We start from the raw sequence: 26825 nt of genomic DNA, 5'->3' as shown, positions 1-26825 counted from the left end.
AATAGGTTACTGGACCTATTTTAATTGATCCAGAAAAATGACACAGAACACTTTTACAAAAAAAAAACAAAAAAAAAACGATGATTAAATCCACAATTTAAGCTTCAATTTGTCTGTAACTATATATTACGCAACTAGCTAATATTTCACCACAAACTAGCGAGAGCAAGCATCTTTGAAGCGCCAACCAAGGATTTTCACCTACAAAATGTCGGTCGCGAGTACTCGTATATGACGTCAAGTCATACACCCAGCGACTCTAATTTAGACTGTCTGAATGACGTGATAGTGCAGTAACTTGAAGACAAAGAAGTGAAATAGCTGGACCTCGCGATTGTGTTCTACGAGATCTAATATTGCATATGTAACTTATTACTTACTACATCTTCCAAGTGATAGGTATTTATATCTCTAGTACATATTATGATAGCTCATAATTAGTACTTTACAACAATGTACTTAGTTTAGACTTTAATTTAAAGTGCTGTTTATAACGAAGGGAAAAAGAACATTATGTAAGGTAGACTCAATATGGCCTACATAGTCGTTTTAATTCGTTTTAAGCAATGAGTGAATGGTTTTAAAAATTGCGTTTTTTTTAGAGGCCCGTCCTCGATTTGTTTTAGGGGTGTAGTGGTGTAAGGGGTGACCTTCCACGTAGTACCCCCAATTGTCAACCTCACTTCCACTTAGTACACCCTGGACTACATTTGCAGACGAACGAGGCTCTGGCGACTGGCACTATGGCCAGTATAATTTTGTGTGTGTTGTCCTGTTTTTTGTCCTTGTGTGTCCTTTTACAGCCTCAGCTTTTAATGGAAGTCAGAATTTTTTAAGATTTTGTAATACGACATTAAAATATTCTATTTTAGCTATGGTAAGGGGCTGAACCCCGTATAATGTGACGGGTGCAAAATAGCCTAAGTGCTGACGCACCCAAAATTTTAAATTCAAATCAAATCAAATCCATTTGTTTTAGTTAAGGGGATTATCTCCGGTTAACGTGACGGGAAAACATAGCCTGTGCGCTGAAATGCCCATTATGAAAAACCAATCAATTAGAACAAATGAAACCTCTGTAGACCAGGCATGTCAAGCTTTACGTTTGTATGTCGCATGTTTTGCATCATTTTTCAGTTTCTTATTAAAATACACTTGAACTCGTACTTACTTCACAATACTGACATATCTGTTAGTAATCCTGTTGAATTGCACAATATCACTACATATTAGCCTGGTTTTGAATATCTTCTCCATGCCATATTAAAATAAGAAAAGAAAAGCTTGGAATATATTAAGAGCATATTAAGAAACATTAATATGTGCTCATCGTGGGATAGGCTATATATTTTTTGTACTTCTCACAATTCTGTTAAAATTTTGTCTTTTGTTACTATACATATTTGTTATCTATTATGACAATTTAAATTTATATACTATAACACAAGGATGTTGTTTAAACATAGGTATAACTTAATATATATTCATATTTTTCGTTGCTATTCTGCCCCTTGTGGGTAATCGCAACGATTGATGATCAGGTCAGACTCGAACCAGAAACTTTCTGTTGCAAAATCGTAGTATTCTCGACCACCGAGGCGGTTATAGCTTTAAACGAATCACTGTAAACAATAAAAATAATTATGATGAGCACGTTTAAGATGTGACCCTCAAAATGTTGACTTGATAGTTAAATAGTCGTAGATGATAATACAGTTTGGCATGGCATGTATGCTCGGGATAATACTTTAAGAAACTATCATACTTTCTCTATCTGTTCCCTCAGAATATAAGAATGTCTAATCGTACAGCCACACAGAACAATCCATACACTTCTGTTTCCTATAAATTGTTCAATTTTTAATGGAATATGTTCAGTTACACTTCATTCCTCTCACAATCAGAAAGCAAGATGAGCAGATCATTCACCTTAGCAACATTGGCAAGGCTGCAGAAGTATGAAGATAATCGAAAGCGACACATGCTATATAGTGTTTCAGGCGTACAACCGGTAGAACAAGCCCTGATATTGTGTTTCTTTGTCATTAAACTAATAATTTTTCTTTCGCTAACACAGTTCCATGACTTATCTTTCAGCAGAACTTCAAGCTGAAAGAGTCTCACGTAGAGTAGGAATTCGCTCCAGAATTATTCGTAATACACACTTGTAATCAGTGTTGTAATTGAAGAAAATGTATGGAGTGGCTTCAGAACTTTCTTCTTTCTCTTTCTGATATTTACATAGAAACCAATTCGAATAGTTTCTTTATAACTGTAGTAACAAACTGTTGGTACAAGCTTCAGTTCATCACTTGTTAAAATACCATTTTGTACTATAGAAGTTCCAGAATTTTCACTTGTGGTCACAAAGTAGCTACTATCGTCTTCCCTTAAATAAAGTTTTGATACTCCAGATTCTTAATGCATAATAAGAAAATAGATGATAAAATATATAACAGAAACTTAATTTTTTCCATCTGTTAGGAACGAATTAAAGATAATTCAGAAGAGGAAATTCCACTTTCAATTCGAATGTTTCAACTACCAGACTGGCATTGTAATTGACTTACATTTCCCAACGAACTACAAAAACTCTATGATCAAAAGTTAGCTAGAAGTATGATTGTGTGGTATAGCTGTGTTGAGTATGAGTATGATAGCTGAGACGGAATATTTCCAGGAAGCACTTCTATTTATTTATTTATTTTTGTTATTGATTTTTGCAAAGCAAACACGTAAATGCGCTATACACATTAGAACGCTATACATGCATTTGTACAAGTTAGCTTTGAATAATTCTAATTGGTTTAAAGATATGAGATTTCATATTTCAAATGTTATCGTGACATTTCTAATATTAACAGTTGGGCTGAAATGTTCATAGGCTGACTCATAGATGGCGTTACGAGAATTAAATCCATGTGATTTTTACTTAGTACTAACCTTCAAAAGATACGTGTATAAATTTCACAGCTGCCGGATAATTAGTTCGTGAGATATAGCATTGTGAGTGAAGCAGCTTTTGTTATTGTGAAAAAATGGATAAAAAAGAATTTCGTGTGTTAATAAAGCATTGTTTTTGGCGAAAAAAAATACTGTTGAAGCCAAGGCTTGGCTTGATAAACATTATTCGGACTCTGCACCAGGAAAATCAACCGTTGAGAAGTGGTTTGCTAAATTTAAACGAGGCGAAATGAGCATCGAAGACGATGCACGCAGTGGACGCCCCAAAGAGGCTGTTACCGACGAAAACATCAAAAAAGTCCACAAAATAATTTTAAATGATCGTAAAGTGAAGTTGATCGAGATAGCTGAGACTTTAAAAATATCAAAAGAACGTGTTGGACATATTGTGCATGAATATTTGAACATGCGAAAGCTGTGTGCAAAATGGGTGCCGCGCGTGCTCACAATCGATCAAAAGCAACAACGTTTTGATGATTCGGAGCAATGTTTAGCGATATTCAACCGTAATAAACACGAATTTTTCCGTCGATATATTACAATGGATGAAACATGGCTCCATAACTACACTCCAAGTCCAATCGACAGTCAGCCGAGTGGACTGCACGTGATGAACCGAATCCAAAGCGTGGAAAGACGCAACAGTCGGCTGGCAAGGTTATGGCATCAGTATTCTGGGATGCGCATGGTATTATATTCATGGATTACCTCAAAAAGGGCCAGACCATCAACAGCGATTATTACATAGCGTTGTTGGAGCGTTTAAAGGATGAAATCACGAAAAAACGGAACCATTTGAAGAAGAAAAAAGTGCTGTTTCATCAAGACAATGCACCGTGTCACAAATCAATGAAAACGATGGCAAAATTATATGAATTAGACTACGAATTGCTTCCCCATCCACCATATTCTCCAGATCTGGCCCCCAATGACTTTTTCCTGTTTGCAGACCTTAAAAGAATGCTCGCTGGAAAGAAATTTAGCACTGATGAAGAGGTAATCGCCGAAACTGAGGCCTATTTTGAGGCTAAAGAGAAATCGTACTATAAAAATGGCATCGAAAAATTGTATGACCGCTATAATCGTTGTATCGCCCTCAAAGGCAATTATATTGAATAATAAAATCGAATTTTGTCAAAAAAATATTTTTTACTATGTTAGCCTACGAACTTTTCAGCCCAACTGTTACATAAGTATTACTTGTTGGAGGCTATTGCATTGTTGATCTCTGTTTACGACAATACATTATTAGATATGCCACCATAGCCGTAGATACAAGCTTACTGAAAACCAAGTAAGTTACGTGCGAAAACCTTTAAGCAAACGAAGGTGTGTACAATTTGTAAGATCAAGTGTGTACGTATGGAGATGTGGTCATTGAGAACTGGATTGCACGACAATCAGCCTGTAAGTGGAATCAAAAGTCATAGTTTGTTTTAATTACAGCTTATGCTCAGATAGGCTAGTCGGGACTGGACCTACAGTTTGAAGTAGGATCCGAACCGCTATGCAATGTGCTTTCAACGGGAATTGAACCCGGAACCTCTTTCATTACAAGGCGACAGCTTTATCACTACGCCAAGAAATTAAGAATAATCCTATCTGGTCCTTAAGAACCTCTTTCCATAATAACTCCTTTCTATTTTCCTGATCTAGTATCTCTAAGCATACCTTACTTTCTTACATTTATATATCTTGCTTCTTGCTGACAGCATTTTCTCACGTCTGTAGCTCCACATACCTAAATGAATTTCAGGACAAATTTGTAAACGAGTTCTTTTCATCGTCATTACATGAATTTCCTATCCTCAAAGTAACTTGTAACTTCTTCTTCATTGGCCTCTAGAGCTATATAAAAGTTTGACCCAAGAGCGTCTTTCAATTTTCATTTTTCAATTTCATGTCATATCACTCATCCGCATCGTCGCGATTAGACAAAAGTGGAAGAAAAGCGACGTTAAATAACAAAAATCAAATTAACTTCTCCTGGATATGTAACAAGGTTCTATGCATAGTCGTAACTAGCAGGCAGCCCCGTTGCTAGATATTTTGGCACCCTCTCATATTACCAAGCACCTACATTTTATGCGCGTCCTTCGATATTTTCTTATGCCATGGCTTGTGCTCTTTACATCCTACAAATTTTGAAATGAGGAAACAAAGAAAACTCATTAAAAAAAATATAGTTTATATTTAAAGATTTCGTAGTTTGAATTTCTCATTATAAGAAAGTTCAGAATAATTAAGAACATTACAGTTATATCTTAGTGTTTCAAGAACATCTTTAAAAACGTTCTCTTACTACTGCCTTGGGAAAGAGAATATTCTAAGTGTATGTTTTCCGTCGCATATTCTGACTTAGAAGAAAATACACTTTGAATGGCGCCCTCTGTGCATGGCGCCATGCATTAGACCCCCCCCCCCCTGCCTATCCCTCGCTATGGACCTGCTACCATGCAGCAGGGTTGATCTACGGAAACTCCTAGATATGGTAAAGGTTTTATTATATAGAGTGGTTCAAATAGAAAGTAATCGGAATATTTACTACTAAATACTTTCGATGACCTTTTTTGGGTCACCCTGTATTTCTACCAAAGATATTAAGAATTAGGTCAGTGAATTGTTTTATGGTTGTCATTATCCTCCCACTCCACCTTTTGCTTACAAACAAATGCAGTGTCAACAAGCAAGAGAATGTTCCCACTGGTACACCAGCATCATACCATGAGCTTCAGCAAACAATGAATCAATTGCATGTCTCCAAGCCGCTACTTAGAACTAAGATTATACACTTGAAGTCGTCACTTAGAACAAGTTAGAAGAACAGAACTGGCTAGCAAACTCTTTTTCTTTGTCGCCTTACAACAATGGTTTGCAGCATACATGGAACTTCTCAGCTTGTTGGAGACAATTGAATTGTTGAGTTTCCGAGCAGTGCGTTTCCTCACGCGAATGCCAAAGGAATTATATGGTTGCATAGAAGAGGATGTGGCACGATCCAGAGACAATTGAGGAAGGTATCAACACGAGATATCCTCCAGTATGAGAATGTTCATGACTGCACACAACTTGAAATCAGTGTGAAATCCCTGGATTTCAGGTCCCCTTAATTGTTTAAGTCCACTTTATACTCAAATAGGCTAATCGAGATTGGATCTGCAGTGTACGACACCAAGGGCAATCGAATACGTGACTCCATAATTACAAGCCACTTTTGTCACCAGGGGTGGCCCAGGTAGATGCAGGGATTGTGCTTACAATATACACGGGACCTATAACCAACATATTTCAGATGTCTCAAAAAATCGAATATTTCCTTGTGTTCCTTAGTGTGAAGTACAAGTGTACAAAAATTACAATAAAACATTACTACAATTAATAAACAATTAATGTATATATTCCGTATTATTACCTAAGAGCAATAAAAGTTTCTAAGCTATTGTTCCTTTTAATTTTCGATGTGTGCGAAGTCATTCTTTACTCGTAATTACAAAACTGGATGTGTTCAATAACAAACTATTGTTTTTACCATCAAAGTAGCAATTCTTAATCATATCCAATAACATTCTGTATCATAATTCTATTTTGTTTACTTTTCAATTTTAATGCCGTAGCGAATTTACATTGTTTCACATAAAATAATATTTTCACCTCGAGGTTTCATTCTACAATTAAACGAATAGTGCATTTTAACTATTTTCATTGAAATATTTGAACACGATTTTTATGTAGGTAGAAATTTGTTTAGAATAAAATTTTACAAATTTTGGATTATTTGGATTTGAACGTACTATGTCAAAACAAGCCATGAAGTCATAAAAAATAGATTAGTTGCTTAATTGGAGGCGCCTGGGTCCTATAAAGGCCGCAAAGAATGAATATCTGGACCCCCTGAAGCGCGTGGCCTCGGGTGAGTACCCGAGTTGCCTTACCCTAGGATCGGGTAGCACTCCTTAGTTAGAAGAAATGTTTAGACACACGATTTTTACTGAACACTTGTCTTTATGCTTCCAACAGATTAACATCAAGAAATAATAGGGCCTATCAGATAGCGTAGTGGACTTCCAGATTCGATTTATTGCAGAGGCATATACTCGTTCAATCAGTCTGGATTAGCCAATCTGTCTATAAAATGGATTTAAAGTAAGTCTTGGAAAAATTATTGTTGCTTGTTAAAATTTATGATTGTGTAAAAATAATGTGAAAATGATACCATACGATGTCGTATACTTCAAAATAGGACAAATATTGGGGCTTATCTTGTAAAAGAAAGACAACATCACTAAATTAATTTGCTGTTGATTTTCACTAGCATGTTGCATTGTTAACACCGAAAGTGTCAAATTAAAGCATATTTGCACTGCAAAATATTTGTTAATTAACATTTCTGCGCGAACCTCTCGCGGCTCGATATAATTGATGTCAGGGTCCGGCACCGGTCCGCGGCCCGGCGGTTGAGAAACACTGATCTATCTAGACGATAATATTCACATTATTAGTGCTCCGCGTATTGTTGTTTTTGGTTGCTAGGGAAAGCGAAATGATGCTATTTTCACAATCGGAATGTTGGTTAATCAATGCTAGTGTATTATAATGTTCTCGGTTCCTCGTAACAACTAAATGCTATATCTGTTATTCCGGACAGGTATTTTAGAAGACTTAGGTTGGAAATGTGACTGTTCGGGATATCTAAAAACAAGAGTGACTATTTACTTGTGAGATCATTGAAGCAAATAAGATCTTAAGTTTTAAATATAAACTTTACATGTTATTTCCTGAATGCACGTTAGATAAGGTAAAGATAGACACCAGAACTTATTACCTATGAAGAGTTGAGAGGTCCAATTAAAGAAGGTCCAATTAAAGCAGATAGTGTCGACTCTGTTCCAGGAGCAGTGTTAAATCCAACCACTACTTTCATTGGGATACCCAGGGAGATTTCAAACGTCACTGGGGGAAGTATCTCAGCGTGGCATTTAAGAAATTTCCAGTGGGGGGGGGGGATTCTACTGACTGTCTAGGGACAGCATGAAATAATGATTTTTATGCCATATAACATATCCCCCATGGATAAAATTTATCAAGCAGAAGGGGGAGGGCGACACAAATACCCCTACAAATACCACCCTGCTTAGGGAAAAAAACTTATAATACTACTGTTTTTAAATTGTCCCTTACATCTGATATGCAATTCAATTGAAATAAATTGTCAATTTTGATAAGACTGCAGAAGCACCTCATTACCACCATTTCCCAACACGTTTTTGACTCACTAACATTTAAAATAGCTGCAAGAAGTTGAAATTCGTTACAAAACTAGAAAATAATATTACACAAGCTCTGCAGCTAATTTAAATTCGTTCACGATTTTGATGTCTAATTATAAAGAGGAGTGAATTGATGCTTATAATTACGAAAAAATAGGGAAAATACGTTCTACGTTCAATTAAGGCGAATCAGAGAAAGTCGAAGGTTTAAATTAGAAATTGTTCGAATGGTCTGTCGGGTTTTTGAAATTCGGGGGAGCGACTTTCTATTTCCGGAGGATTCCCCCCTGGATTCATCACTGCCTAGGAGTCTCTGGAACAAGCGAACGCAAACAAGTCCTCTGCGCAAGTACGACTTGAGATGGCTCTAACAATGAACGCGTGAGAGGGGAAGTGAGTGCATGGAGGGGAAAACGCGGCTGCAGCGCGCACTGCTTTGCTCCGCTTACTCGATTTTCCCCTTCTCTACACTTATGCACGACTCTGCTCCACAGATTCCCGAGGCAGAATGTAAGGCCCGCTTTAGAAGAAAGCATTTTCCTTGGCATTTATCTTAATATTTCTGACAAGATCTAATTCTACTGTGAAAGCGAAGAATTCTCATAGCATTTTCATGCCGTAAAATATTCCGATGATAGTCGCTCTTTGGGCCTAACCGATGGCTCAGTGATTCGGAACCCTCTTTAAACTCTAGGTCCAGTCCAGCTTAGTCTTACTGTGCATAATGTGGACTTCAAACACCAAACCAATCAATAGTCGGTCCTAATTTCTTTAGCATTTCGCGTACCATAACCAATGAGAAGCGAGCTCTAGGTCACGAGTACAGATGTAATGGCGGCCGAGTAAGATGACAACAATGTATCACTTCAAATTTTTAAAAGCCGATAACTATTCAACCGAGAGGAATAACATTTCCTATAAAAAGGTGTGGGGCATAAACCAATGGCACTGCTTAAATTCATACTTTATAGCGCATGTAGTTCCCGCATGGAAGAATAAATTACTTGTCTCAATTGTAAACACCGGGCACTGGCCCAGGGACAGAAATATATCAATATCTACGTGAGATGGATCTTAGCATTACAAAAAGACAGAAAGTGTACAGCTTCAGATTGTTTGCACGATATTACATCAATTAAATAACGATTTCGTCTTTGAAATTACATCTTTATATTTATTAGTTTTTTTTTTTAAAAAAATGAAAACGCGTAACTCGTATGCCTCTCGCGCTGTACATATTATCTAACCTTCTCTGCACGTTTCGTATTGCAATCGCAAATGCTAACCGGAATGTTACGTGAAATTTTTCGTTCGATACCCGGTGGAGACACTTTGCACAGTGGTTCGGAACCCACTTTAAACTGTAGGCCCAGTCCCGATTAGCGTATCTGTGCATAAACTGGGCTTAATTAAATTGAAACAAATGTGAAATGCTTCCGTGTAAAGTACTGTCTGCTAGATTTTTGGAAGCATTTATGCTGACAAAAATGTTAAAAGTAAATGCTTCCGTCTATAGCGTGCCTTAGTGTTAATATTTCGCAAATCCCTTTATGCAGGGTGTTTCTAAAGTTAGTTTCCAACGCGTATGAGGTGATTCTACAAGTGAAAATAAACACAGAAGTTTATGTGACGAAATGCCGAAAACGGCATCCATTCGGATTTATTGAAGTGGAAAAGGGTGCCAAAATTATGTTTACAAGGAAATAGTGGCACAACGGCCAACCATATGGCGAAGGGCGTTCCACAAGGAAATGCGGCATGCTCTATTCAAAAAAGCTCATGGCAGATGTATATACACGAGGTGGGTGTCATGCATTCTTTGTCGCCGATCAGGGTTTCTGGGGACAGCAAGCAATGGAAAACACAGTTCACAACAGATAATGGAAGGGAACTCACCTAAAGAACCTATAGTTTCGTTGCGGACACAGTAGTTCGGCGACTCCTCCATGTAGACAAGGTCATTGGCCGTTGGTAAATTAAACCGCGGGTTCTTTATTTGCAGGCGCCCTCTTCTGTTCACCTTCACTTCCGTCGCTCCGTCGTATTTGTCCTTGATGTAGTCACCTGAGAGGAAACAATACTTAGGTAAGTGTACAGTACCACATATCACATCGTATTTAAAATGTATCCTACACAATTAGAGGCATTACAAAAAGAGAGATGGTGGAGTAAAGAACGACGACTGATCATATACATTTATCATCCTGGATGCGTTTGCACCTGTAACGTCACGTGGGGAAACTCCAGACTGAAATAACAAAAGTAACTGAGGACAAATCTCGATATCTACACTCTGTCCCGGGAATCTCTGGAGCAAGCGGACGAAACGAAGTCTTCTCTGCGTAAGTAGTGACTCGAGAAGGCTCGACCAATGGACGTGTGAGGGGGAAAGTGAGTGCATCGAGAGGAAAACGCTGCTGCAGCTACCAGTAGTTTGCAGCAGAGTGCGCTGCTTTGCTCCGCCCACTCGCTTTATCTCCTTCTCTAGGGTTATGCACGTCCTTGCTCCATAGTTGAAGTTGTAAAGGGGTACTCAGCTCACAGAAAAACAACACCTTTCTGGCTTCAAGTGCAGGCGGCAGAGCGTTGTTAGTCTGGACGAACGCCTTTACCAAAGTGTACTTTGCAGGGAAAAAAATTGCCGTTATATTCTTCAAAGAACAATGTTAAATTGTTACAGAGTTACATAAAATATTCTAATTCAAATTTTCATTTGAAGATTTGTGTTGAGAGCCATTGGCACGTTATTATTAATGCTAATTTTCATAACTGATATTGATCAATTGCGTAACCGATTGGCGGTTTCTCCTTGCAATACCTGTTAACAAAACATTACAAGCATTCTCAATATATACGAGGACGTATCAGAAAATTTCGAGATTAGTTCTGTAACACGCCAACAGATGGCAGCGGAAGGCTGCACGCACAGGCACAGGGAGCACCAACCTTCATAAGTCAGTGTGCCAAGGGACATCGTCCTGTGTGAGCTGTGCAGCTGGTGCTCTTCTGGCCACGTGCGTTACCACGTCTGCGATTTCATCATGGACAGCAAGTTAGAACAGAACGTGAAATTCTGTGTGAAACTGGGCAAATCCGCCAAAGAGACAGGCGTGCTTCAAGAGTGGAAGAACATCACTGGAAGACGGCACGCTGACGGAGTTCTTGGCAGACTTGGACACAGTGTTCCTTCTGCTCCTGGGTGGGTCTGCAGCCTGGGGACGAACTTGGCAGCAACACGGCGCATGTTGAAATCACACGTGAGGATTGCCTGCACTGTTCCGTATGACACACCGACAATGGCAGCAATGTTGTGGATTGTTCTCCGATGATCCTCATGCACAAGTTGCCGAATGGTTTCGACATTTTTGGGTGTTGTGCTCGTCCTGATCTCTCGTCGTCTTCCGGTGATGTTCTTCCACTCTTGAAGCGCGCGTGCCACTCAAAACACCTCGCACGACTCATTGCAGCATCGCTGTACACTTGCCGAATCATGTCAAGCGTCTCTGTGGCGGATTTGCCCAGTTTTACACAGAATTTCACGTTCGCTCACCAGCTGCACAGCTCACGATGTACACAGGACGATGTCTCTTGGCACACTGACTTATGAAGGTTGGTGCTCCCTGTGCCTGTGCGTGCAGCCTTCCGCTGCCATCTCTTGGCGTGTTACAGAACTAGTCTCGAAACTTTTTGATACATCCTCGTCCCAATGCAGCTGTAATTTCCCTGGCGCACCCGGCTAGGTTGGGCACCACTAATTTATGGTGCGACCGTGATTGTTTTATGTTTGTTATTTTGTGAAGGCATCTCTAAGCTATTCATAGGTGGGGTTGCCTCGCGCACGGGACGCTGGGAAACAGTTACGCAAGATGGCGGCACCCTTACAGGAGTGCTCCAAGCTGGGGCAGCGAAGTGTCGTGAGATTTTTGTTGAGTGAAGGCGTGAAACCGATAGAAATTCATCGCCGCATGACAGTTCAGTACCGTGACAACTGTATGAGTCTATCACAAGTATACGAGTGGGCTGAGAAGTTCAAACAGGGCATAGAATAACCAGTGTTGAAGATTCTCCGCGTCCAGGTCGCTCTATCACTGCAGTCACGGAAAGCAACATTGTTCAAGTGGAGGATTTGCCGGAAAGGTCATGTTAACTTTGTCTTGGGAACACAAGGGGTCAGTTCTTGAACATTACATGCCCAGAAGTCATAATGTAAACAGTACGACCTACAGCACACTTTGCGCGAGAAACTGAACCCAGCCATTCTGCAGAGACGACGTGGTCTGGTGTCAACTGGTGTGCTTTTGCTCCTTGACAATGCGAGACCACACACTGCCAATGTCACATTGTCTACCATCGAGGACCTATAGTTTGAGTGCTTACCCCACCCTCCATATTCGCCCGATCTCGCACCTTCCGATTTCCACACCTTTGGTCCACTGAAAGATGCACTAAGTGGATCGAGGTTCAAGAATGACAACCAAGTCCAGTCAGTCCAAATATTGATCTTGTATAATATTTTGGTAGCTTCCTCGGAAATTATTATTCTCTCCCAATTTCCTTTCATTTTGGCCATACCCGGTGGAGGCACATGGCACAGTGGTTTGGATCCCACTTTAAACTTTAGGTACAGTCCCGATTAGCCTTCCTGTGCATAAAGTGGACTTAAAACAACAAATCAATCAATCAATCAATCAATCAAATTTCTGGCCACATGTTTTACTCTCGAAGTGTAGACTCAGGTACACGGAACATCATCTCCTTTTGGAAGATTGGGATTATTATAACGAAGAGTAGAGCTAGTTTCAATAAAACTCATATTGTTTTTTAAAGTAAAAAGAATAAATATAACGATAATTTTTTGCCCATCAAAATAATTTATTACATTTGCTCCGTGAATCACTCACTAGATGGCCCAAATGTAATAGGACGCGAAATTGTAAGCTAAGAAAAATTACAATAATTATTATCTGTACACAATCTCCCCAATGTTGCAATTGATTCAAGTAAATCGTGTTGCTTGCATCTTTTCATTATTCCAAAATTTAATTAGCCGTATTTATTACTTTCATGCTGATCCATGTAAGATTAGTAACAGTGTAAATATGATAAGTAAGATCATTTTGGGTTTGGGACACTTCTAGCCATCGTTTTTTGGTATTACACTTGTGTTATAATAAACGATATGCAACACTGGTAAAAAAAAGTTGAAAATTTTAGTGCCATTCGATGTATATTTAGAATACTTTCCTAAGTTAGTTAGTGTTCCAGATAGCATCCAATTATTTTAATACTTAATTTTGAAAGAAAAAAAATGTTTCATACCAATCGTCGAGATGGGTGCAAAATTAATGCATATGTACCAGCATATATTTTTAAACTAAGTAGCATCTCAATAATAGTACCAGGAGCGACTTCAGGTAAAATTTTCACCCGGGCGAGGTGGATATTTGGGGTCCCACTACTTTCCACTCTACCCACCCCCTTCCCCTCTTTCTACCTTAGTCCTCCTACTTTTCCACCTTCCTCCAATAAAAAAAGAACATTACCATTTTGTATATTTACGATGTTAATGACAAAAAATAATAGCCTTATTTTTTAAACACTTTAGTGTTACTGTTAAAGAACATGTTCATTGTGGGTATGTGATTATTTAATACCTACATAATGGCATCAAAAGAACAGCAATCTCTTGGCTTAAATTGTTACATGATTTTGCAATACTTATTATGTTATGCAGCAGTAGCTTCAATAATGTATTGTCAAAAATAAATCCAACTTTTTGTTAAAATCAAATGGGTGGGTTTCATGTGACGCCAGGATGCGCACAGCGGCCATGTTTGCGACCAATTTTATTTGTCATTTGCAAGGAAATATCAACCACATAGCGTTCGTTACATATGCACCAATTGAACGTTTGTTTTAAATCACGAATGCCGTTAGTATCTCCCGCCCGCTCGCTTGAATTCCGTATGCTTACAAGATATGGCCTCTATCATGGCTTTTCGAAGCCACAATTCAAGTTTGTGACGTAGGTGAAACACACCTACAGCTACGAATCCAGTGGTTCGGAATCCACTTTAACTGTAGATCTTACCCGATTAGCTTTTCTTTGCATAAAGTGAACTTAAAAATAAATTCAAACAAATAGCCACGGTTATGTATTCAGAAATAAGGTTTTGGCGCTAACCAAGTGGTACGCCACTGTTTGCCCCCTCCCCCACGATAACGGCGTCCGGCCCTTAAGCCGCCCATGATTAGTGCACCATCATGTATTATATTATTATTATTATGATTCCACTTTATGCACATTATACAGTTTTACATGCTACCTGAACCACTGATAACAACGCAATTAAAGTGAATTCTTTAGTTACTAAATCTATTGTTCTAATATCTCACTAGTACTGAAAAATAAAAAAAAATTGATGCTTTCCAGTCCAGGTTTTCCTGTGTGAAACATCATAGGTTTCTTTGTATGTTGTTTGAATATGCATAGGAGCTACACGAAATGTCAAAAAGTTTAAAACCTTAGTTCCATTAGATGTAAACTTATAATACTTTTTCCTAAGTTACATAGCCAAGAGTTGTGTGCTTAAATGTGTGCTCATAACATTAGTACTTATGCATATTTTTTGTTGTTTTGTATTTCAATGTTTCAAACTTGTATATTACGTATATGTGTGGGTGCTTGTGTAACTACAATATTATATTTACGACTATTCTTGGGCCCCACCAATATTTACATTTTATAATTACTTCTTGTAATGGTTGCCTCCCCGATGGCGTATTGTCTCCTTGTAATCAAGGGGCTACGGGTTCAATACCTGGTGGAGACACATAGTGGTTCGGATTCCACTTTAAACTGTAGGTCCAGTCCCGATTACCCTTTCTATGTGCTTAAAGTGGACTTCAAAACGAACTCGAACTACTTGGAAAGAAACTACCTTTTTCACAATGTAAAAATGGCTGTGAAAGAAAAGGCCTCCGCCACTGTAATTATGCAAACAAATTTTAAAATGAAATTTTTGATTGATTGATTGGTTAATTTAGTTGATTTAATCCACTTTTCTGCCACTTTTTGTTATGAGGATGAATGATGATAAGATGAAATGGAGGGAGCATCACAAACATATAGGGACGACACAACATGAACCGTACAGAGGATTATACTGGCAGTGAGTCCGGACGCCAGACCCTCGCTATCCTGCAAAATGCAGGGCACAGGGTGTACTATACGTGGATGGGAGATTGATATGTGGGTGTATTTTGAAATGGTCACCCGTTACAACCCTAAAAATATTTTTTTATGTTTCAGATTGTATTTTTAGGACCTAATGTTGCAATTATTATTAATATTATTATGAATACATGCACGAACGTAACCCAATTACCTTACTGATTGACTGATACAGAAATGACTCATATATACTTCATTATCCTGGTCTGTGAACCAAGTAAGGAACAGGTATTTCCTGTCCCCCTGAGGAATTCTTGTGTGGCGTAGATGAGTCTGGTTCCTGCGCGCAGTAACTAGGTCCAAAAGCAGTAAAACAACGTTTCAATTTGACCTTCTTGACTTTACAGCTGTTATCTCCTCAACGGAGGACCCCACGCACGTCGAAGAGTGCAGCAACATGGTCTGGTTGCAGCGGAAAAAGGGACACTTGTTACCTCTAGGACGTGAAAGCTGTTTCCTCCGAAAAGATTTAGGAAAAGCCTATCTTCCAGTTTTCCAATCAGCACGTAAGTATCCATTTGCGAAAAAGTATTTCAGTTTCTAAATTAAATTCGTAATCAAAATAATTTTGGAACCGCGCCTTTAATTGGCACAAAAGGGACAAGAAAAACTCACTCACTTGAAGTAGCCATAATTATTTAATAAAAACTTGTCTTGCTTTAATTGGAAAAACAAGAAATAATGGTTAACTAGTAGATCGTCTGAGATTCATAATTTTGTTTGCATAACTTGTACCTTGTACATGTTATATGTTATCAATTTCGTGAAAAGGAACATTTGTTATGTTTGCTATTTAGAACTAGTCCATCCTTTACTGATCGAGTGGCCTATGGCGGTTGGTATTACAACCATCATTTGTTTCTCCAATTATACAGCACTTCGATACATCTTCTCTTTTGGCTTCTTTGTTATAAGTCACGGGGTCAAAGTTTCAAATAAGAAGCACGTTATACATTCTATCTTCCAAAATGTTATTTCTCTTGAATTTCCCTCGTTGCTATTCATTTCAACACACATATCCAAAATCCACTTTTCGAAAACTTTCTTTCTCAAAACCACGGTACCGCTCTCCGTGGCGGAGTGGTTAGCACAGCGCACTGAGACTGGATTCGAATAGCATTTGTGTACTTTGTGAGTATACCTTCATCAATTTCATCATATCGTCACCCATTCTCATCATCACGATTAATCAAAATTAGCAGAAAAGCGACGTGAAATAAATAAATGTAATCAATCAATGAAAACCAATGTTTCTCTCGCGTAAAGAGGACAGTTCCGCACTGATATTAAGATTCACCTTATTTATTTATTTATTTATTATTGAACTCAACAGATTTACACCAATTTACAGAGTCCATATTATAATAGTACAATTGCTTATACAATACATAGAATAACAATACTGTAGAGTTTCATAACATATTTCCATCCATCACAAGAATAGGCGATAGTAAAGTTGAGATTAAAAGTGAGAAAAGTGCTACATAATTTTAATAGTGATCTTACTCCATTAGAATCACGAAACAATATCTTCTGTTTTTCTAGCTAATGTATTCATAACTGTTTTCTTGAATTGGGAATATGACATTGTGGAAAAATATATACTTTTATTTTCTTTCTCTATAGCATTGTATACCGTACTCCCGGGTTCGATCACCGGCCGGTTCAAATCCGGGAACTTTTCTAACGGTGGAAGCGGCCCCGGCGCCTACCCAGCGTCGAATAACATGGGTACCTGGGGGAAACCCTGGGAGGTAAAGGCGGTCAGGGGCGTGATGCTGATCACATCACCCCCACTCACGACCGGATCAAGAAAGTGTGGGGCGTTACCCCCACACCCCCTATACGCCTTCATGGCGTGGTGCTATGCACAGGGGAACACTTTACCTTTTACCTTTATTGTATACCGTACTCATTCTCGAAATAGGTGTCCTTCTCATTATATGTGAAGGACACCTCACATAGAAGGTTCCATGCTTGAGTCTTGTTTTAATGTTCGGAATACGTATTTTGAATTGTGAAAGCCACAGAGGAGATCGAAGTTTGGAGTTAAAGATTGTCCAAAGTAGCATAAGATCTCTGGCCGTCCTTCTGTGGTCAAGTCTGTCCATATGAAATTGCTCTATTAGGTTAGTATATGATTCGAACCTGGGGTATTCGCCTTCCAGTTTGAATGTCATGTATCGCAATAATTTTGACTGTATACGTTCTAAATTTACGGCATGTTTTTGAACTTCTGTGTTCCATATAACAGAGCCAAATTCGAGTTTTGTACGCACTAGAGAATAATATAATATTTTTAGTGTTTGCATATTTCTGAAGCCCCTGCCCGTGCGAATAATAAAACCAACAAGCTTGTAGGCTTCGCTTATTACTTTGTCCAGATGATAGGCGAACGTTAATTTAGAATCAAAAAGTATTCCTAGATCTCTTGCCTTTTCCGCTTTTTTGAGGTTAACATTATTTATTTTATACTGATAATCTATAGATGTTATTTGCTTAGTGTATGTAACAGAGAAACATTTTTTAACATTTAGGGCAAGTTTGTTATATGAATACCACGCACTCAACCTATTTATGTCGCGTTGTAAGGAGGCACAATCGTCGGCACTTGTTATTCTTTTATAGAACTTTAAATCGTCTGCAAACAAGAGTTTGCGAGAATCAATCAGATGTTCGGGTAAATCATTGATTAATAACAAAAATGGAAGAGGCCCTATATTGGATCCCTGAGGGACACCCGAGCTCACCAAAAATTCATCAGATGAGGAGCCTTTGTAGGTGACATATTGTTGCCTGTTCATTAGGTACGACGCCATGAGTTTTCTTAGGGGGTTTGAAAAATTAAAAGTACCTAGTTTACTCAGTAGTATGTCATGGTCTACTGTGTCGAAAGCTTTGGAGAAATTGGTTTATATCACATCTACTTGCCCCCTTTGTCTAATACTGTACTTGAATAATGGAATTTTTCTGCAAGATGTGTTTCAATCGAGCTGTTAGGTAGGAATCCATGTTGAAATCCGGATATGGCATGTTTCACATGGTTAGTGTGAAATATGCATGCATAGTATTTGTTCTAGTATTTTCGCAGGAGTGGATAAAATAGAACTAGGACGGTAGTTTTATATCGTATTGTTATCACCCGACTTTTGAATTGGACATATAGCAGTGACTTTCCATCTAAACTGCATAGATGATAGGACAGAGTTGAAGATGATAGACAGAGGAACCTTTAAAACATAAGCGCAACCTTTGAAAATGCATGGTGGGATTTTATCAGGTCCAGCGGATTTCTTTGGTTTTAACTTTTTCATAGCATTTTCGATTTCATTTATATTGATTTCTTGAATAATCAGTACATCTAGCACTCTGCTTTGCGAATGCTCTGTCATAATTTCGAGATTATATGTGGACCCTTTGCCTGTGTACACAGACTGAAAGTGTTTCGCAAATTCTTCTGCAACCGCTTTTACGTTTGGTAGGGGCTCACCATCCTCAGAAACAGGGTGTTTTGGTTTGACGCTTCTTTTACTATTTATATACGTCCAAAAGAGAAAAGGGTCATCCTGCATATTATTTTCAACATTTAAAACATACTTATCATATGCCGCTGATATTTCTTTTTTACTAGTGATCTGATTTCTCTAAATTTAATAGCATGATAAGTTGGGTCGCCTACACTTGTTTCCACTTTTTGTGGTGGTACGCCTTTGATTTAATTTTCTTAATTATAATAGTCGTAAACCAGCTAGGATAATTTGGCGCCTAAATGTGTCTTAAAGGGACGCATTCATCAAGACATTCGTATATTAGATCATAAAACATGTCAACAATTCCATTTACATCATTGGAAAGCTTTAAGAAAAAATATACAGGTCGCGACAAACGGGAGTTGACTCAATAAGATTGTAATTATTGTTTGTTATGCATGGAATGTTAAAATCACCTATAAGGAGAATGCTATTCGCGTGTCCACAATGCCTTTCAATAAAAGTATAGAATAAATCGTACGAATTACTATTCAGCATGGAGTGATATAAACTACACAGACGTATAGCGATGGCAGTCCCTGAATTTTAATTTACACGATCACAAAATCAATATCAGGATTTTCATCCTACTTGCATATAAGTAGGGTCCGGGACTTTATGTTATAACATGTTTTTCATTTGGCTTCGGATCTAATATTGGGGTGAGATCTTTACATATCTGATGAAATCAGCCGAAATAGACAAACTTGACAAAGCATATTTTGACATATTTAACCAATTTCGCGTTTTTACAACATATTTCTTCAATTTTGTTGTAATAAGACATATTTCTGTATAATTTCGTAATTCTCTCGCACATAATCGGTTATTTCATAATTTTTTCTTCGTAGGTTTAGCACAACGGATAGTTCACATTGTCGATGGCAGGATATGGAAATTACGGAGGAAGAAAGGTGCCGTCTTTTCTTAGTACAGAACAATAATACCCCACTTCTTTTATCCCGCCGACAATTGATAGCCATGCAAACATTATTGAGGAAAAATGGTCTCTCTCATTGTTGCACGGGAAGTATAAAAGTTTCGTTCTCATTTCTTTGCTCTTTTCGCTTTTCACAAAAATCAGTCAAAAGTAAAAATAGCATTCGGTACATTACAGGACCTACTCTACTCTATCGGGTATGGGTAAGACCACTTTGTTATGTAAACGGGTCTTTCAAGATGTTGTGTACACTAACGAACTCTAGGGTTAAATATAAGAAGTAGAGATGACGTCAGGCGTGATCTGATTGGTGCTGCACAAGACGAGCTCGAGTGTTCAAGAGCTACCAGGAAGGCTGAAGCACTCGAGTTCTGGGTAGCACGCCGATCTGATACACTGCACGTACACTAGCGTTATTCATGTAAGGTAGAGTTCGTTAAGTCTAATTGGTATTTGGTATGTGTCTTTAATTTAACTTAGATGAATTAATGGAACGATAGAATGGTTCCAAAAGATTTTGTTAACCTTATTATATTTTTCAATTTGGTTTCAATACGTGCAATAAAACTCACGTTAATATATAACTTCATCTGGTTTCTTCGAAACATGCTGGTTTTAGTTGTAACATCTGTATTTTTCAATGAACATTCTCGAGACGCATAGGACTATCTATAGCATGCTCCACTGCGCGGTCACATCAGCCTCGTTTCCTCACGGGAGTTTGGTTTTCTCGAAGGAACCGAGGGTGGTGATATGGGAGAAATTCGAGAGTACTGTTGTACAGTGTCTCTCAAAAGTTTTAGGACAACGACATTTTAAACTAGGCAACCCAATTTACACAAGCCGTTGGTGGGTTGCGTGCAGAGTTAGGCTCAATTTCAGGGTTGCCACATACACAATAGATATTTATAAAATACGCGAAAGAAATATAAACAAGTATTATTCTATAAAATTATTAAAAATATCACTATTATATCGCAAATGACAAAATTCTTTCTGAAGGAAAAAAATAGGTTTTCTAGTATTTCATCGGTGATGAGTCTACAGTAAGGAAAAGAGGTGAGAGGAAACGAAAGGTTACAAAGGAGAGGAGAAAGAGAAAGAGAAAGGAGAAGAGGAAAAGTAGAGGAGAGATGAGAGATAGGATAAACGAGGAGAGGAGATGTAGTGAGGAGAATGGAAAAAGATTCGAGGGGAGATGAGGAAAAAAGAACAAAGAAGAGAAAAGAGGAGGAAAACGAGAGGAGAGGATAGGAGGAGACGAGAAGAGGGAAGTGGGGAGTAGAGTAAAGGAGAGAAAAAGAGAAGAACGAACAAAGAGAGAATAGTGCAGTGGAGTCGGAAATCTAAGACAGGAAAGGAGATAAGAGGAGTGGAGAAGAGTGGGATGGAGATAAGATGCGAGAAAAGTAGGGAAGGCGATATGAGATAAAAGCAGAACGGAAAGAGGGGAGAGAAGACGGAGAAGGAACTGGAGAGAAGAGGTAGTTGCAGAAAATATCGTCTGAGCGTCAAGAATGGATGCATTGGTCAAATTATCGACATGAAACATTCAATAACATTTTGAAATATATTGGAGAATATATTAGATCGGTGCGAAATGCCTTTTGGCTGAGTTCAGAGCAAATTAAAATCTTCCATGTAAGATCTTTGATTTTACCTGCGATTACACCACTAAAAAAATGAACGTAATTTTTAAAAGAATTATTCAATTTTTCTCCACTTCTCGGTTCTTTGAAATGGAGATTTTGTAATTCAATATTTCCCCTCCCCCCACCGTTAATTCCAAACTGAATCATTCCGTTTCACACGGCGTGGACAATGAACACAATGGGATATGTCTAAAACTTACGAAAATTTTCTGCCACCGGAAGGGTTTGAACCTACGACCATCAGATTAACAATCCTGAACGGTAGCCACTACCCTACAAGCTTCAGCTCCTTAAACCAGGTAGAAGAACCACTACACCACGCATTTACCTTCGAATGAAACAACATTTTTTTTTTAAGTATTCTGTCCCTCCAATATTGTAAATGTCGTTTGGTATACGTGTAGTTGAACTTTTACTTTAATTTTGATTTGCTTTCTTGTAGTATAACCGATATCTTCGAGAAATAATTTTCGAAGTGATTAAAAACGAGAATATTGGTTGTTGTGAAAATGCGAGTTATTTCTTCTAACTTATTATTGTGATTAGACATTACGTACTAATGGAAAATATCTAGAGGCTTGAACATTACAGGACGATGTTCTTTTCCTGTGATACTGTAACAGACAAAATGCTTGTTTACTGATGCAAGTCTTGTGTCCAGAACAGTCTTATCAAATGTATTTGCTGTTGCGTAAGATAACACGAAATAATTACACCGTGTGCGAACTACCAAATCTGTGCAACGTTATACGTAAACAGTAAACAGGCGGAAAATTTTATTCATAAAATCACTTCACATTTGACAGTGTTAGTCAAGGGAGACTCGTGGGACACTGTGTTAAGGTGCTGGACTAAATCCTTCTAATTTTTCTTCCTCAAAGAACAACAATTTCTAAGGAAGAGCAACATGATGGTCTTTCTTATTTCTTTTAAATGCTTACACTTTCCTTTAATTGGGTTAAAAATAAATAAGAATATTGCTTGCATTTCTGTCATTGACGTCGACCAGAGAGAGAGAGAGAGAGACAGACAGATATTACAAAATAGTTCAAATAGTGCGAGCGCCATTAAAAAGTCATGATAATTCTATGTTGCGTACTTAGAATTATTCATACATTATAGAACATGTCTAATTGTGAGTTAACAAAAAAAGACAATAATAAAGAGACATTTTCGCATCACGATTGCAGTTCGAAAAAGTCGGGACAGGGATTGAAAGTAACGCACTGTCCTGACTAAATCGGTGAATCGGACGTCTGGTAGCCTTGCATCAATGATTATAAAACTAAAACCACCCAATATTGCAGCTTGAAGACTTTTGCGCAAGAAACAGATTCATTTATACAAAAGCAAAATTGAAATTTTTACACATCCTTGCATCCTTGCACTGAACTCAAGTGGGAAAAGGGGTAAAATTAGCATGTCCTGAATTTCCACACATATAAATAGTTATTTCATTAATATTTGTTAATGTCTTTGAAGCAGTACACAATTATCGTTAGAGTATCATAATTCATGATCTTATATATAAAAATATCCCGTTGAACGTGTGTCAATTCATTTATTTCTTTATTTTTTTTATAAATTCCATATGCAGACCAATGTAGTCACTATATACTGCTATTACAAATAATGTTACCATGCTCTTGTTTAATGGAAGGGATTCTTTTTTAAGGAACATCTAGTATGGAGGATCGAACGTGGGACCGCAATGCTTTCAAAACTCTAACCAATACACTACGCCCTTTGTTTTCTTGGAGCTACTGTTCCTAATTATTCTTTCGCCTCAATATTGTAAACGTTATCTGCAAAAAAGAAGTTAAATACTCAGATATAGCTCCGTACTTCTAGAATTACTTTATACATATGCATTTGAAATTTAACTCTGAATTTCTTTCTTCGTATTAGTATATCTAAGCTTGTGAATATATTTTATTTGTAATTTTATAACGGTTTCATGAAAATCTACGAAATAGTTCCTTATAACTTGGAATATGGTGAATAGATATGAAATGTCTTGAAATTAATTTTCGACCACTAGATTTTGCCAAGGGAATTATGTGTGATCCGTTTCCAGTTAATCATTGCTTAAACAAACGTTTTAAAACTATGTGGAATTTTCATTCTGGGATAAGTTTCTTTACTTGCTACATGTATGCGAACTACACTCTGTCCCACTTATCTCTGGAGCAGGTGAACGAAAACAAGTATCTGAGCAGCGATGAAGACGTGAGAGGAATGGGATTGCGTGGAGGGAGGAAAGCCACTGCAGTTACCAGCCTGCCCAGCAGCGTGCACTGATTCGCTCTGTCCACTCGATCCCCTCTCTCCACTTCTCTTCCGCTATGCGCGGCTTTTCTCCAGAGATGATGGGACAGGGTACAGTTAATTGTTTCTCAAACACGGGAGAACATTGGTCGAATTTCCTTTCTTGCTCGTTTGAGAGAAAATACTTCTACAATAGCAATCGCGTTCGGAAACCGTGAAAAATATGACTTGGTTTTCAAAGGCAGACAAGCTTGGTAGTCTAGCTTGCTCGCGATCAAAGTGACTCACTCACGCTTTTCAAGGCCGCTTCTTATCGCAAAACACTGTTCTTCGATGCACAGTGTCTGCACCCAGCACGTTACAAGTGACCAGAGTCGAATTTTAAAGAGAATCTGAAGAATGGTAGATTTCATCAGAGGCGGCTAGGTAGGCACCAGCTCAACATGCAATAGTTTAAGTGATAATTCCTGACAAACAAAAAACCGTATTGAATAATTATTGGGATAGTAATACGTGTATCCGTTCCTTTTTAACAATGTAAGCTCGAAGACAATCTGTATTCCATTTATTTATATTGGCAACTTGGTCAACCGGAGGTTATTTTATCGCCTTCGATAATCGAATTGTCTGATCGATTATTTTTTGTTTACCCAGGAACATAGGAGATTTCCGAGACCGGGTTACGCTACTCACTCGTAGCTCCCCAATTTCTTCACGATGGTGGGTTGCCACCGGTCCCATACACAGGCTGATAACCTAGAGAGTGAGCATAGGCGGACTCGAATCCATGTCGTCCTGCAGTCGGAGGTCACGGAGGAGGACTTTTCTTATTTTACCTTTGGCTAATCGCGACGATGAGGATGAATAATGAATAGAAAAATAAAGAAGGTCACGCACAAAGTAGAGGACGATCTTCAACCACTTAGGTGACGAGTTCAAGCCCTAAATATGAGGATTTCAACTTTAGACAACCTCAATTTCAAAATTATAAAAAAAATGCCTACTTACACTAAACTTCTCATCAAAGCCAAAATAGTTTGTAACTGTGAAACTACCCCCTGAATACAAATTGACATTTTTTTTCCATGTGAGTAAGAATTAAATGTGTGGCATAAAGACATAGATGATACCTTTTGAGAAACAATTAACTGTACCCTGTCCCATCATCTCTGGAGCAAAGCCGCGCATAGCGGAAGAGAAGTGGAGAGAGGGGATCGAGTGGACAGAGCGAATCAGTGCACGCTGCTGGGCAGGCTGGTAACTGCAGTGGCGTTCCTCCCTCCACGCAATCCCATTCCTCTCACGTGTTCATCGCTGCTCAGATACTTGTTTTCGTTCACCTGCTCCAGAGATAAGTGGGACAGAGTGTAGTTCGCATACATGTAGCAAGTGAAGAAACTTATCCCAGAATGAAAATTCCACATAGTTTTAAAACGTTTGTTTAAGCAATGAATAACTGGAAACGGATCACACATAATTCCCTTGGCAAAATCTAGTGGTCGAAAATTAATTTCAAGACATTTCACATCTATTCACCATATTCCAAGTTATAAGGAACTATTTCGTAGATGTTCATGAAACCGTTATAAAATTACAAATAAAATATATTCACAAGCTTAGATATACTAATACGAAGAAAGAAATTCAGAGTTAAATTTCAAATGCATATGTATAAAGTAATTCTAGAAGTACGGAGCTATATCTGAGTATTTAACTTCTTTTTTGCAGATAACGTTTACAATATTGAGGCGAAAGAATAATTAGGAACAGTAGCTCCAAGAAAACAAAGGGCGTAGTGTATTGGTTAGAGTTTTGAAAGCATTGCGGTCCCACGTTCGATCCTCCATACTAGATGTTCCTTAAAAAAGAATCCCTTCCATTAAACAAGAGCATGGTAACATTATTTGTAATAGCAGTATATAGTGACTACATTGGTCTGCATATGGAATTTATAAAAAAAATAAAGAAATAAATGAATTGACACACGTTCAACGGGATATTTTTATATATAAGATCATGAATTATGATACTCTAACGATAATTGTGTACTGCTTCAAAGACATTAACAAATATTAATGAAATAACTATTTATATGTGTGGAAATTCAGGACATGCTAATTTTACCCCTTTTCCCACTTGAGTTCAGTGCAAGGATGCAAGGATGTGTAAAAATTTCAATTTTGCTTTTGTATAAATGAATCTGTTTCTTGCGCAAAAGTCTTCAAGCTGCAATATTGGGTGGTTTTAGTTTTATAATCATTGATGCAAGGCTACCAGACGTCCGATTCACCGATTTAGTCAGGACAGTGCGTTACTTTCAATCCCTGTCCCGACTTTTTCGAACTGCAATCGTGATGCGAAAATGTCTCTTTATTATTGTCTTTTTTTGTTAACTCACAATTAGACATGTTCTATAATGTATGAATAATTCTAAGTACGCAACATAGAATTATCATGACTTTTTAATGGCGCTCGCACTATTTGAACTATTTTGTAATATCTGTCTGTCTGTCTCTCTCTCTCTCTGGTCGACGTCAATGACAGAAATGCAAGCAATATTCTTATTTATTTTTAACCCAATTAAAGGAAAGTGTAAGCATTTAAAAGAAATAAGAAAGACCATCATGTTGCTCTTCCTTAGAAATTGTTGTTCTTCGAGGAAGAAAAATTAGAAGGATTTAGTCCAGCACCTTAACACAGTGTCCCACGAGTCTCCCTTGACTAACACTATCAAATGTGAAGTGATTTTATGAATAAAATTTTCCGCCTGTTTACTGTTTACGTATAACGTTGCACAGATTTGGTAGTTCGCACACGGTGTAATTATTTCGTGTTATCTTACGCAACAGCAAATACATTTGATAAGACTGTTCTGGACACAAGACTTGCATCAGTAAACAAGCATTTTGTCTGTTACAGTATCACAGGAAAAGAACATCGTCCTGTAATGTTCAAGCCTCTAGATATTTT

At 38.0% G+C, this 26825-nt stretch overlaps 1 protein-coding gene across 3 annotated transcripts in view; it reads right to left on the bottom strand.

Annotated features, from left to right (window-relative positions):
• The window catches only part of LOC145995247 (protein Wnt-5b-like), a 966808-nt gene that overhangs the window by 7313 nt on the left and 932670 nt on the right, over positions 1-26825 (bottom strand). For all 3 annotated transcript variants that reach the window (XM_083131817.1, XM_083131826.1, XM_083131834.1), the window contains one exon: positions 10128-10295. In XM_083131817.1, coding sequence (XP_082987943.1) covers positions 10128-10295 — 168 coding nt within the window. The remainder of the gene's footprint in view (positions 1-10127; positions 10296-26825) is intronic.

This window comes from Lepisma saccharinum, chromosome 1 (assembly GCF_977018435.1).
Source record: "Lepisma saccharinum chromosome 1, izLepSacc3.1, whole genome shotgun sequence".
Lineage (NCBI taxonomy): Eukaryota > Metazoa > Arthropoda > Insecta > Zygentoma > Lepismatidae > Lepisma > Lepisma saccharinum.
Note: the sequence above shows the minus strand (reverse complement) of the source record. Positions and strands in the feature narration are given on the sequence as shown.